General features: G+C 40.9%; 1 protein-coding gene across 1 annotated transcript in view; it reads left to right on the top strand.

Annotated features, from left to right (window-relative positions):
• The window catches only part of PEX14 (peroxisomal biogenesis factor 14), a 79,384-nt gene that overhangs the window by 429 nt on the left and 63,828 nt on the right, over positions 1-15,127 (top strand). Inside the window, exon 2 of the mRNA XM_033007712.2 lies at positions 7,416-7,463. Coding sequence (XP_032863603.1) covers positions 7,416-7,463 — 48 coding nt within the window. The remainder of the gene's footprint in view (positions 1-7,415; positions 7,464-15,127) is intronic.

Genomic DNA, 15,127 nt, shown 5'->3' with positions numbered 1-15,127 from the left:
GCGCGTTGTGCTTCCCGCACACCCCCGCCGCTCCCCGCCCCCGGCCCGGCCCGGCGCGTCGGGGAAGGGCGAGGGGCTGCTGCCCCGGGGGGGAAACGGCGGTGCCTCGTCACGGCCGGGCTGTGCTGAGGCGGGGGGGGTCGGGACGCTCTGCGCGGCCCGGCACTGCTTCCACCTCCAGTGCCCGGGGGGCACCAGTAAAGCTTCGCATCTCGGGGGAATGGGTTTGGCAGGTTGGCGTCCTGCCCTGTGCGGTGGCATGGGGACGGGGTGTGCTTCACCAGACAGCCGGGTGCGGTTGGGATTGGAAGAGTTGTTCAGGCCAGGCCCCTGAGTGTTTTCGTGTTGGGGGTCTGTATGTGAAGCCCCATAAAGCACCTGAATGGGGGGGTGGGAAAGGAGAAGCACAGCCAGAGAGAAAGGAGGCAATTTACGTGTCAGCTGAGTTTTGAAATTAAGCGGAATACCAGTCAGACAAAATGTTTTTGCCTTGCAGCTGCAACAGAGAAAGATCCTTGAACCAACAGCGTGAAAGGGCAAAGCAGTGATTAGACGTAGTATAAGTGTTGTCAAATACTGAATGGGGAGGGTAAAAGAGAAATGTAAATTTGCTGGCTTGAGTGTGTGCTCAAGAAATGTACTAAAAGCTTAAGATACTTTTAAACTGAGACCTGAAGTGAATGGGGGAGCCAGAGGGGAAAAGTGGAAGTATGATATAGCTGTATATAGCATCGGTTTCCAGTCACTTGCACTGGCTTGCTCATGTTCCAGGGTAACTTGCATTTCATTACAACCTCTACCTACCTCATGTCTAATGACTTCCTGGCAGCTCTCTCATCTCACCAGTATCTTGGACAGACTCCTGAGTATGTGGTACCAAGGAATGTGGTACCAAGTATGTGGTACCTAAAGGATTGCAGAGGGCCTTCCTGCAGCTGGCAGGAGATGAAAGGTCTGGCTCTTTCAGCAACAGAGAAGAAAATAGAGCAAAGTCTGCCACTGACATGCTTTTATTCATTCAAATCTATCCAGATTTGGCTAAATCACTGTGAACCTCTCTGTTGATCCTCTTATTTTGGACTGAGGAGGCTGGGTTTGTAGGGAACATTGTTGAACTACACTGAAACACAAATACATTACATAAAATCCATACTGTTGACGAACCAGCACAAATCTCCTAGGTTGTGAAAGGCCAAGTTACCAAACTCCCAGTAGGCTTGCTGGGGAGTTTTGCCTCAGCTACATGCTTTTATCAGTTGTAGTTTGAGGTGCAGACATTATAGTCCCTTCCTCATGCCTCGAATGGATGCTTTCAGAAGGAGGAAACCTGGAACAACATGCGACTGATCCATAAGCCGATTGGGCAGTGTACAAGGCAGTTGACTAGAGGTTTCTGAGATATCTGGTCAATTGGCAAATGTGGTTGCTTGAGAAACAGTCAGCTTCTCTTGAGGTTGGATATAGTATCCTCCCATTGCACCTTTTTTTTTTTTTTTTAAAGCTTATTTAGTTTTGCTTTCTCTCAAAAGAAGCCTTGATGTTTGTAAATGGGAGTCTTGTTTTTTTAACAGGCCTCATAAATGTAGCCAGAGCACCCCCTGAGTTTTAAACTTAAGGACATGAGGAAAGCTACTCTGTCACTGTCTCCATAGTGAAAAACCGGAATGGTAACTCTTACCTTATATATAATGTGGAGAGTTTTTCAGGCACTGTCTGTAAAAAATACAGTGGAGTTAATGCTTGTGCTGCTTTCAAAATCAGGAAGAATTTGAGATAAGGCAGAATACCCAGGCTGCGAAGTTAACTTTTCACCACAAAGAGACTTATTTTGTGTCAGCTCCTCTGGGGAGAGAGGTGGTCTGAAGCCACTGGGGGTGAAAATGGTCAATTAATTGCTCCTCTGCCAGCTTCTGTCACATTCTTTCCAAAATGCTGGGTTCTCTGGCAATAGCAAATTAGTTGCCCCTGTTTTGGCTCCTGACCTGTCATGGTTTCATTAGTGGCAGAGTTTGTTTAAAGGGCATCTCTGGTGGTCTGCCTTGCTTTCAGGTATGTCAGGTAGTGCTCAAGTTTGGCTAGAGCCAAATGTTTACCCCCTCCACACACACAGCAGGAGCAGCCCTGCTTGTATATTCACTTTCCCCCTTCCTCACATTGTGGTCTTGTGGGGAGACTTGTCTGTCCAAGGCTATCGGTGCCTGCTGGTGAGAGGTATCTTCATCTTCACTGCCTAGTATGTGTTTCACACTGGCTGCACATGCCTCATCCAGACAGATGAGAAGTGTTCAGTGCTCAAATTCTGTTGGCTTGGATGGGATTTGAGAGAATCTTGCAGCTTTGGCCTGAAAAGGGGGGTGTAATTGAGGAATATGTAGCACAGTATATGAATTTTTAAGGGGACTATTTTGGAATAAAACAATGAAAATATCTTTATTAGTCTAGCAGAATGTAAATGCCATTCCTCTTATGCAACCACTGCAGTTTTGACACTTGTCAATGTAAAACATTGTCCCTAATGCACACTAAACATTTAGGGAATTTAAAAAAAATATTTACTTTCTACCACAGATGATGCTTGTTTATTTATTGCCAAGCGTTCAACATAAGGCTATGAGTAGTAGCACTGCCTTGCTTAACATGTTTATGTTTGGGTCCTATCGTGTTTTCTATTACAAATCTAGTTAGTTTAGATGCTGAAAAGGGAGTGTCAAATGTCTTTTGGCTTATTATCTGTTTTTCTTAGTTTAATTTTCTTATTCTCATGAATTAATATATTGCCTCAGGCATTGTGGGGAGGGGGGAGTGTTGCAGCTCAAGTGAAATAATTTACATGGATAGAATTATATTCTAAAGGCAATAAACATCTCTACCAGAGATTTTAAAATATTTTGTTTGTTTAGAAATCGTGTTCCTTGGACCTTGAGCAATGTCTTTATTGTAAAATAAACAGAAGAAAAGCTGCCATCTCATTGTTAATATTCCTTGTAGTAAAAGAAAGGGAAGAGCACAATGATGGTATAGCCTCTGAACAGAATAACTGATATCTGATTTCTCTTGGCTATCACTATTTCTTTGATGCCAAATACTTTGGCAGTATATTTGGTCAGTCTTCTTGGCTCAGCCAGCCAACAACCCAGTCCTCTGGTATTCCACTGAATTGTAAATCCCAGTAGTGTGAGCGAAATTGAAATTCTTTAGCATCAATTGGCAATAGTGGTTTTGGTTTAGCTAAATATGTCTAAGTTTTTCCAAGCTGCTTAGTTTGAGACACAAAATGATACCTAATTATCTGTACAATTATGTGCAGAAGCTGAGAATCCTGTAGCCTGGAAGTCAGTGTGTAGCTGGTCTGTGCAAGTCATTAAAGGCTTGAAATGATTAAAGTCAGTGGCTGATTTTTACTTGGTACCCCAGTGGTAGTGCCGCCACTGAGGTAGGACAGACAGAGCGGATTCTGTGTTGTGGGTGTCCTGGGTTTGGCTGGGATAGGGTAGACGGTGGGATTCTTTTGTTTGTTTTATTACACTGGAAGGCTCACTGTGCTAAAAACAGACTATGTATAAATTTAATGTAAGAGACTGAGAAAGGAGAGGTGATAGCAGAAAGCATTGGTGTTCCAACATTTTCTGTACCTGGTGATGTCCTTACATGTGGTTTAGTGGGGAAGCAAGCAGAAGAAGGACGCCCAAATCTTACTTGTTTTCTTTCTAAAGCTTTGTTATACCAGCTTTGGATTGAGTCTAGCTGTGTTTTTTCTTTATGTAAAGAAGTAGCTAAAGCAAATTTTAAAGATGTTGAAAGATGCCTCATTTGTTCAGAGACTTAATTCCCCAGTTGCATCGTTAGTCAATATATAGGTAAATTTTCCTCCCCACTTGCCTGTAGCTCTTGACTGTTAAGCCTCTGGATTCCCTGCCTTAAAAGACAGTTTATGGTGAAGAGTAATGGTCTCTGGACTGTGATGTCCATTGTTTTCATTAAATACAGGCTACTGCACAGCCATCATGCGGGGATGGAATCTTCCTTGACTCATCTCAGAGCTGACATGCTCTGGAGGGTTACTGTCCCCTACCTTATACAGACTCATTCCTTTGCTGTTGCACTATGCCATGTACTTGGAAATCTTGCTGAAGGAAAATGCAGATCTCATTTAAAATGTTGGTAGCTTTGGCCAATGCAGTCAAAGTACCATAAATTATCCCACTAATCATATATATGTCATCAGGTTATGTACAAGCACATGTCAGAATTTTTGAGTATTTGTCTTCAGCATCAAGACCCTTACCTGTCAATGTAATATATGTTTTGTCACAGTAACCTCGGCTTCCTTTCAAATCCTTCTTCAGGCAGCTTCCCAGGTTGGCCAAATTTTGTGTGGAGTGACAACCCATAAATAGTAATGCAGCACCTTAGGGCAGAACAGGCAATCTCTAGTACTTAGGGTGCTCTGGGAATTTTCTGAGGATATACATTCTGTGGTGGTTTCTTTCTTCCTTTGTGACTTTACTGTTTGTACCACACATCTGTAGTTTTTCTCTTTGTAAAGTCAGCCTAAGTAATTAAAATGCTTTGAATTTTCCTTGAAACATGCTACAGAAGAGCAAACTGTATATGCTTAGAAAACTCAACACTATGCATGTGGCTTGATGGAACAATTCATGGTAATAGTAGTTAACAGCTGTAGGTGCTTTTTTGAAGTATTCAACAAGAATTGTATCTGTCTGCCTCTTCTAAGCAGTTCTGACCCTGTGCTAACTGAATTTGATGAGAATCTTTTCTTTGACTTCAGTGTGCTATGAATCAGGCCCCAGTTTTTTAGTATATTAGCCATAGTGAGATACCTGTGTTAGTCCCAGGGTTTGACTGAAGAAATAAAATACAGCATATGCACCAAATGAGTTTATCCACAACCTAAACAGGTTCAGTTAACAACTTAATGAATCACGCAAGCCATATTCTTATGTTGATTCTCATACATTTTCTGTATTTTTGGAGGAGTAGATGGATCTTGAGAGTGTTCATTATTTTTCTTTCATGCAGCTATAACAAATTTGAAAACAGATATACCATGCATGTAAAAATGGGAAGCCAGTGACAGCTGGCTACCAAGCACCACACAGCTGTTTGCTCACTCTCTTCATCCCAGCAGGATGGGGGAGAGAACTGGAAAAAAAAAGTAAAATTCATGGGTTGAGATAAAGACAGTTTAATAGGACAGAAAAGGAAGAAAATAATAATAGTGGTAATAAAAAAATAATTAGAATATACAAAGCAAGTGATGCACAGTGCAGCTTCTCACCACTTGCCAACCGATGCCCAGTCAGTTCCTGAGCAGCAGCCCCTGGCCAGCTTTCCCCACAGTTTATATACTGGACATGATGTCATATGGTATGGAATATTCCTTTGTCCATTTGGGGTCAGCTGTCCCAGGTGTGTCATGTCCCGATGTCTTGTGCCCCTCCAGCCTTCTCGCTGGCAGGGCATGAGAAGCTGGAAAGTCCTTCACTTAGTATAAACACTACTGAACACACTGATGGTTTTAGTTGTTGCTATCAACCTTATTCTCTAAATCCAAACCACAGCACTATACCAGCTACTAGGAAGAAAATTAACTCTCTCCCAGCTGAAACCAGGACACAATGTTGAAGAGAAGTGTCCTTTTGGTGTCATGTAGCGTTGTCTCCGCTACAGACAGAGCAGGCAGTGTGACTTTCAGTATGGTGTTGAAGATGATATTTGCAGTGGTTATGTCAAGTGAATTTTTAGTGGCTGAAATTTTTGCAGGTATGTAGTGGAGTAACAGAAATGATGAATGCATGTGAAGAGCCTAAGGGCCTCTCTAGAGAATCACTGCCTAGCTCTGAGGTCTGGCTGGGCCCTGGTGATGATGCTTATGTCTAGAAGTAGCTGAGTTGCTGTATATTTGAGTTTCTGGCACCCTCTTGTGGTAAATATGTATTTATATCTTTTGCATAGTTTGTAGAGGGGAAAAAAATTATTGAGAGATGCTTTGAAGGTGTGGTATATTGCATAGAAGTGATGAATACAATTGGAGAACAAAGAGTCACTTAAGGACCTTTATGCTATCACATGAAAGTTTTATCTTTCCCAATACTCAGTGAATAGGATCCCTTTTCTTCTAACAGCCTCAAAACTTGTCTTCGTTGCTAATAAAACTGTGTTTGCCATTGAGGTAACCAGTATGTGTCACCTCTCCTAAGATAAAAAAAACACAGTGAAGGTAGTAAGGTTTAGAGCATCTTAACATCATGTGAATCCCATTTGAAAGTAGATTGTTGATCAAGATAAGTTTATTTTATGATAAAGCTTAGGCATCTCTACCTTGAGAAAGCTGATAAATGCTGGTTACACAGAGATCAAAATGTTTGCTTTTGGCAGTGAAGAAAAGCCCAAAGGGTAATTCTGTAAAACCTGGAACTATGCTAAAATGTTATGCCCCTTCTTGATGAGTGAATGAGTACAAGCAAAACTGCAGGTGAGCCTGGAGGGTGGAAGCTCCTGAACTTTGAGTCTAGTCCAATCTTTGGCTTGCTGTCCTGCTTTAATCAAATAGTTTCACTTTCCTCCTGTGTACCACTCTTTCCTAGTGTGACAGGTAAGGTGTTCAGCATCTGCCCTAAAACTATGTCTCTTAATTATGTGTGGGAAACAAGGATGGTACTAGTATTGCTGACATTTTGTGAGGTTTAGTTAAATCACAGTTGTTTTGAAACCTTGGGAAGAATAGTGCAGAAAACAAAGGGTGCATTACTGGGTCATGGAAATGGGAGAAGCTCGGTGTCAAGTTTAGTCCTTCTAGAGAGGAGAAAGTGAACCATGGAATCAGAGCGAGGTACTTCTGCATCCACTTCACTAGCAGTGCTTTGGTCTTCTGCAGCATTTCTTCCCCTTAGCATCACAGAATTCTTTGCAAGAGTCAAGTACTCATCAGATCCCTTTGAGGCAGGCAAGTTATTATCCTCATTTCATATATGATGAACATATCTGGTCTTATACCATGCAGTGACAAGCATTGCAACCAAGAGTTTATCAGAGAGAGTCCCAGTTTAATGCTGTGTTTGTTCACTGCACCATGTATTTCAGAATTTGAGTTGTGGTGAAAATTTCTTTCATGACATCTCTCAGTAGTTTCTCTGGCTCTTAATTGCTGGGTCTCTAAAGCAAGTTCTGCAAATTATCTGAATTCTGTTGTTTTAAATGGGTACTACTGGAACTAATTTTTTTTCGTGATTCTGGCCATTTTGTCTTCAGTCCATCATAGAATTGCTAATGATAGTAGAAACAAGTGTGTCTGTCTAAATCCTGCTCATAGGAAGAGTGGTCTTAATGGACAAGTATTTCTGATTGTGTCCATCAGGTGGCAATGTAACCTCACTCTTCTTTTTGCTTTACAGGCTGGCTCCTGCCCTGCGACTGAAAATGCAGCATCTCGAGAGCCACTGGTAAGTTCTTCAAGAAGCAGCATGTAATTTGTTGCTGATAATATAATATACACGAGTTGTTCTCTTTGCTGCGTCATTTTGTATCCACTGTTTTTCTTTTCTAAGGAGATGGTGCTTTGTGAAAAATGTGTAAACTGCCTTATTTTGCCTTGCTGTTGACCTCTGAAATCTGACCTGTAGCCATAACCTCCTGTCTTTTGGAGTTAGACATAGGTCACCTAGGCCACTGCGTTGTCCTTGATCGTGGACTGTTTGTCCTAAGTGCAATGTATGCTCTTGATCAGTGCTTATTTAATAAAGAGTCTGAAGAAAGTCCTGTGCAGTATAATTTAAACTGAGATTCTTAGTGCTATTGTCTAATAAAAAAACCCCTCTGCTACTCAGAGACCTCATTCAAGCTGTCTTTTTATTCAGATGCACTCAGAGTGAGCTTAGAAGTGCCTGACAGCTAGCAGTGCATGCAATCCAATGTTTTCACTCTAGAACTGTCTTGGAAAGAACTCTGGGATTTTGTGTGTATGAGGATAACTAAGAGAACCCTGCTTTGTTTTCTTTTTTATGGTGACGCAGAGTGGAAAGTAAGCCACCGCTCTCTGGAGCTGCAGTATATATATATTTTTTTTACAACCTTATTTTTCTTTTTTTCATTCCTCTTCAGCCATCCATAACTCAGTCAAAACCTTGCCAAAATTCTCAGCTCATGTTATTGTCCTAAACGTATAAACCTCTCACATTGAGTTTCTTCTCTGGCTTTCATTTGGTGATCATAGTGAATACAAGCTGTTTGCAGTGAGAAGACTCAGGTACTTTCCGTAATGGTGTGGCACTGGCCACATCAAGGTGTTTTTACTTTGTAACTTATCTGGAGAATTCAGGAGATGGTTTTTAAAGGAGAGATGCCAGTAAAGATTGTGAACTGGGAAGGGCCAGTAAAATGTATCTAATGAAAGGGCTGTGCCTGACTTCTGTTAAGCTCTGCAGTGAAAATCTCTCTAGTGTAGTAACACTGTGCCATCCCTTAACTGCGTAGGCACCTGTACGTGAGATTACCTGAAGCTGTTATTGACACTATGTGCCTTGTGATGGATTTGGTGGTTTGAATTTTTTGGGGGTTGGGTTTCCCCCTCACCCATCCCTTCCCTCCCCTAAGGAAGGTCATAGGCAGCAGATCGTCACGGCCTGTGCTGTCGACAGTTTGTTCTCTTTTTCAAGGCAGATTCTAACATTACCTTTGATTTAATTAATTTCTTACTGTATATGCAACTAAGAATTGCTCTGAGGAAGCACATAGGAGTCGTGTGTCTTTCTGTATAGGTGTACATTCCTACTGCATAAAAATATACATTTAAAGAACTCCAACATAAACTTTAGTCTCACAGTGGTGAGTCTTGCATGTGAGCTGATTAGAGCCCTTTGAAAGGTGGAGGTTTTCTCCTTATTTTTTCATTATTTTTTTAATATTAAGTTCTCTCAGTCTTTGTCACGTTTGCTTAGGAGTCATTATTGCTTCCAGCTGAGTATCTGTAGAAGCCTTATTAAATGAGCAGTTCAGTTCTGTGAGCCAGATGACCTAACTTCCACCACACTACTGTGGCTTCCTTGTAGCCAGGATCATGCATGCTGCCTTCTCATGCATGCAGTAGATCTTGGTCCATGAAGCAGACTTGTAAGCACATGGCGCCATGTCATAAAAATGTTTACGGAAACACCAGAACAAACTGTGGCATGAATCCAGCAAAGGGCTCTGTATGGGAAAGCCATGTGCTCAGGCATGTCAGTGCTGACTTCAGATCTGGTGTTCAGCAGTTGAAGAAGACTTACAGAATCCAGAGGAGGGAGGGAGAAAAGAGTCTCCTGACCAAATTCTGCTCTGTACCCCCTCACCTTTATTGATGTAATTGGTGACTGAAAGTACTCAGCAATTCATAGGACTGAGACCTGTTTGGAACATATCAGTGGTGCTGTGCACAAGGATGAGAAGGCAGCAGAATTAAAACACCTTGCATTGTATCAGCAGATGTCATTATAGACTCAAACTGGTTTTGTACTGCATTTGTGATTCTAATGGGCACTATATCCTTCAAGGTACTAAGTAGTTTCTGCTCTGTGCTCAGTGGCACTGTCTTCTGTGTAATCTGTACCCCCATAGCCTGCTGCTTTCAACAGCAATCCAAGAGAAGCAATGGTTTCTAGTTGTTAGCAAGAGAATTTCAGTGTTTTGCAAGATCATGTAGCAGATGCAGTCTGACACATCATATTGTGTCCTGCATTTTGGGTCTTCTGAGCATACTTTGCTAAGGTTTATGGCCTTACCAAAGCCTTCAGAATGGAGCCCTACAAACTCATGTCACACTCCTAACTGCTCTTTCTTCAACCCACTTGATGTTTTGAACTACCAAACTGGAGATAAGGGACTCTGCATCCATGGCATTAATCCCTTGAGTTATCCAGTGTCCTTACAATAAACCGTCCCAACTGAAAAATACTCCCTAATAAGAGGTCATTGTGTTATAGTTGACAGTGGAGAATGAGGTGGAGGGGGATGGGAAAAGCTATAATTTTTGTAGCAGAGAGCGGACACTCATTTCCCTAGCTGTCGGTCTTGGCCCATTAAAATTTGCCATGTAGCTCCATAGTGGGAAGTGTAACCTTGTGTTAGCAGAGTGTCAGCATCTCGCTCTGCTGCTGTTTACAGCCACGTTTGTCATCGTCAGTGCAGGATCAGCTTCTCCTTGAGTCCAGCTTATCAGTGAACACTGCTGCATCCCTTTCTGCTTGTATGTGCAGCCATCTCTGATAATCGTCTGAACACTTGTGGAATTGGAATAGGTTTGTCTTTTTGCAGCCACTCAAAGCAAAGTCCTGGGATGCGCAAAAGATGTAACTACATAGGACAGAACCCCTTTCTGTGAGATTAAAGCATTAGAAAATCTCCTTTTCTTCTCAGATCTTTGTTTATTTGGTCTAATTTCTCTTTAATGTAATTACGTTGTCTTTTTTGCTTCTCATTTTAGCTTGTTTTATCTCTCCCTAGAAGTGTCTTGTAGCTTTTTAACCATACTGTGCTGCTTTTGAGATGTATTTAAGAGCTTGAACATGTTTGCTGTTGGCTCTTGCTTTCTGCTGAATCTGCTGCAGTCTAAATTACAGTTACAGTGAGAGCCTCTAACATGAGCTTGGGTTGTAGGAAGAACCTAAGGAAGGAAAGCTTATACGTGAGGCCTTTCCACATGCTGCTTGTTTTTTTTCCCTTGTTGGTGCTTGGTATCTGAGAGAAGTATTAGTTGTAAATATAAAAGTACTGGTTGTAAATGTAAAATGCTCTCTTGGTTTCTCACTAAGTTACAAAATCCCTGGATCATGGTATGAGCAGCAGGATATTTTCTTTTGCAGGATTATTTAACTGTTCTTCATTTATTTTTAGCATGTGCTGTTTCTCTCTGTTTTTTGTTTTTGTTTTTTTTTTTTTTTCTGCAGATGATAGTAGTTAGCACTGAAATATGGACATTTTATTCCCTTTTTTACAGGCTGTTGAAAGGTACAAGGTAACAAGAATTACTGCTGCCTCTATAACAATTAGTGTAGAGTTTCTTGGGATGTGCTGGAGCCCTCATGGCTTTCCCCACCCTTTGTTAAACTGATTTTCAAATTTTAAGGGTCATCATAATGGCCAGAATACTTTTAACACCCCTTTTCATGCAAACATCACGGGTACACTGTGGACATTAATTATTGTGTTTACGGAATATGTCTATGTTATCTCAATTTTCTAGAAAAGCTAATTGAGATATACAGGTTAACTGTTTAGCCAGGTTAATCCAGTAAGTTGGTGGCATAAATGTGAGACCTAGTCTGTTGGCCTGGTAAATGAGGTAATTTCTATTTTAGGAACTTCACTCTGCCCCTTTTCTGTCTTTGGAAAAGCCTTTAGCTTTGCATGTCTAATACATTTTTTTAAAAGTAACTGCCACTTCTTTAGTTCATCCTTTTTGTGGTTTTGACTATTTTCTGGTGATTGAGGAATAATAAAAAGATGGAGGGCAGAAAAGAGGCTTGACATTTCTGTATCCATCGTGTATCCAGAGGTGCAAAGTCACATCCGTCAGTATGTCCATGCTGAACACATTCGGTGTTTGTATCTATCTTTGCTTTCCTGAACCATCAGTTGAGATCTCAAATTGACGCCATGACTGGTGCTTGGTTATGGGCATATTTAGTTCCTCTATGTTTTTTGTGTTCAGTTGCTAGGTTTCCTTGGAAATAAACCAGTAAAGTTTGTGATACATGTTTATAACGGGTAAAATTTTGAAACTGAAACTGGACAGTTACTTAGCCTTTTCTCAGCTGCCTGGATTTGGGTGCTTAGTATTCAGTGACAGACAATAGAATTATTAGATCACCTCTGTTTAGTTCCCTCCTTTTAAACCTTATCTATTCTGTTAAGCTTCCTCTTAAGTAGAGTGTGGTTAAAGAGAATTTAATTTAGATTTTTGAGGAAGGATCTTTGCAATTGAGATTTTAAGTTTGACTACTTTTAGCTCTAACTGGTATAATTAGAAGTTGACGGAGCCTAACACTAACAATACTGTTGTCTTTAAGCATGTGAACAAAACCATGAGTAGGAATGAGGAAAGGTTACAGAACTGTGTCATAAGATTTGAGAGTGCTTGTTGGGGCTAATGTTAGTTAAGGCTACTCAGAATCCACTTTTTATGAACAAATATTTAGGCACATTGAGAATCCACATCCCTCCTATACTTACGAAGTGGTAGATGCTCTTCTGCTCTGTCTAACCCTGCAGAAAATGAGATAGATGGGAATTTTTTGATGATTCTCCTTTGCCTGAAGTTGTGGTTTGAAATGAAGACAGGAACAGTATTTTCACTGAAAATCTCAAACTTTCTTTTCTGGAACACAGTTTTATGCAAAGGTTACCATGTAGTATCCTTATCCTTTCTTTTACACTTCAAAGTTCCTAGTCTAGCTTTGTAGAAAAATGTGATTTGTTTCAGGAGGACTTCTGTTTCCAGAAATTATTTAAGGGATTGGAATGTACTGGAGGGACACTCCCCATCACACTTTTGGTTTTTATTTCCCCACCCTTTATTGTTTAAGACAAGATTTATACCTGTTTACTGTACAAATTTTCTGTCTACAATGATGGGTTTGTTCGAGAGGTGGCCTAGGCTGAATGATTCTCTAAAAGTAAATCTATCCAGAGGGGATTTCCAGACAGCCAGAGTCAGTAGGCAACTAACTTACAGCCCCCAGTGAAACATCAGTCAGGGTAATTTGCCACTGTCAGCAGGAGAGAGAGAGACTATCAGCTCTGTGACCTCCCGTACAGGCAGTAACCCTGGTGGTGTGATAATGCTTTGTTTGGGGAGGTCCTCAGTGTGTTGCTGTGGATTCCCAGTGCTGGACAACAATTCCATTAGGCTGTGGAGGGCAATTGCTGGGCAGATTTCGGGTTTTTTTGGGCCACAGAGAGACAGAGGTGTGTGACTGACTTATACAGTGTCCTTTGGTTTGCTGCAAAGAGCATTCTGTGATTTACTAAGCAGACCTTCCTTGTGTCTGAGCTTCTGATAAGTTTGAGATTATTGGGGTTTTCCCTGTTTTTGTCTCTTACTTCTGCATGTTCATTGACGACTTTTGTTGTTCGTGCAAAATGTACTAGCTTAATCTGTCAATTCCTTTTACTCTGTTGATTTAGACAAATATATTAATATGTGCAAAGCACGCAGATGCAAATTTACTTACTGAGCCTAGTTAAAGGAACACTGTCACATCAAGTTAAATTGCCCATCTAAGGTCAATGGGAAATTTTTGTTGGAATTCCTTTAAATTCCAGTTTTAAAAGAGGGTGGACTATAATAGTTTGGGATATAACTTCCATTGTAGCATTATATGTTAATGTATGTAAGCTTGAAACGTGCAGTAGTTACTGGCCAAAGAAGGTTTAAGACCCTATCGCGCTGTACAAAATGGCTCTGCCTGTCCCTAGGAGCTTAAAGTTAAACAACGCTTTAGAGCTGGTGGGTGAGGCAGCATAGCAACTGGATAGGTACAGTCATTTTCTATTACTACCAGTGTGGTGAGCTAGTTAGCAGCTTATAATCTTTTCTGGGCACTTGTGCAGAAGAGAGCTCTAAAAGCAATTCCTATTTGCTTTTCAGACAAACCAACATTACTGGTCAGAAGACTTTTTAAATCGTTTTGAAATAGTTGTAATGCTTTAAGTTCTTTACAAAACATGCAAGGAAATTAATGTTCTAGGAATTAGGTTAGATTCTTTTTAAATGTTAGGTATGATTTGACTTCCGGAGATACCAGATTCCTCACTGAAGGTAAAATGGAAGCTACAGTACTTTTTAACATTGGAAAAAAACACTGGCACAGGGTTAGGAAATATCTAGTGTTACTTGATATTTTCCCCTTGAGGAAAAGGAATTTATTTTTTTTTATGTTCATGTGATGTTTTGGAGGTCTAAACATGCTACACCTGCAAACAGTTTTTTACAGGTTATGGCCTGCTTTGCTATCAGCTGGCTGTTCTGTACCGGTTGGCAGCCCAGCTCTTTGCCTGCTCAGAAAGGTTGGGAGCACTTTGCTGTGTGCATCCCAGCCCTTGGAAGGGGCACCTATTCGTTTCAAACAGGTGAGGGCACACAGCAAAGACGTGCCTGCACATTGTGCACCTTGGTAATGATGGGTTATGGGATCAAGGTGAGATGATAGTATCATTTCAGCTACATGTGTGTGGAAAATATGCTATATGCAGAACAACTTGTAGAGGGCAGCAATTGCCCACAGTTCTTTCTGCTTAGAGAGTGGAGGGACCAGTTTAAGAACTTCACAGCAGTGTCTGCCTTTTTAGATTCTTGAAATAACTTTATGCATGAGCCTTGTTCTTTGGAGTGCCTCTTGACTCCACATTATTAAATTCCTAATCTGGAAAGAGTTGCTAGAGATTGTTAATTCCTGTCCTACCTTTAATACCACTGAGCAGTTTGTACTCCTTTTGACTGTATCTGGATGCTGCCTGTGTCATTGTTACTGCAATCAAAAAGAGTCTAGTGACAGCTAGTGATTCTTACAAGATTATAGCTGCCTACATGTGATAACTTTCTTTACTCCTTGGATTCTTCCTACTTTTACCTGAGAGATCATGCTGTAAGAAAAAATTTGCAATGTCTATAGGATCTTTATTGTGCATCAGAGCAAAGGATATGCTGCATCTTCATCACATTAAAAAGTAAGATAGCTGGGGTACAAATGACATATTGGTTTGTTCAAGAACTTAAAAGAACTTCCCCCAACTTTGATGCACAGGAATACATCCTTCAGATACTTCTGATGCCAGCACCTTCAGAATCAAGATTTGCCAAACTAGGAGGTTGAGAGTTGGTATAATTCTTGGATCTGGAGTGTCTAACCAATTTATTGGAGAAGAGATTTTTCCTACTTTTCATGTTTCTTGTATTTCTCCATATGTCACTTACATTGCAAATCCTTCCAAACATCTTAATAGTTTAGGGTTTGGATTTTTGTTTTGGTTTTGTATGCATGTTTACATAGCTCTTCTTCTAGTTACAGTTGTGCAGACCATGCCCTCTTCCCAGTTGTGATCCCATAACACAGCACTGCAACATTGACAATTG

Source organism: Tyto alba, unplaced genomic scaffold (genome assembly GCF_018691265.1).
Source record: "Tyto alba isolate M040663 unplaced genomic scaffold, T.alba_DEE_v4.0 Super-Scaffold_20000042, whole genome shotgun sequence".
Taxonomy (NCBI): domain Eukaryota; kingdom Metazoa; phylum Chordata; class Aves; order Strigiformes; family Tytonidae; genus Tyto; species Tyto alba.
The sequence above is the reverse complement of the archived record's forward strand: the minus strand, read 5'-3'. Positions and strand labels throughout refer to the sequence as shown.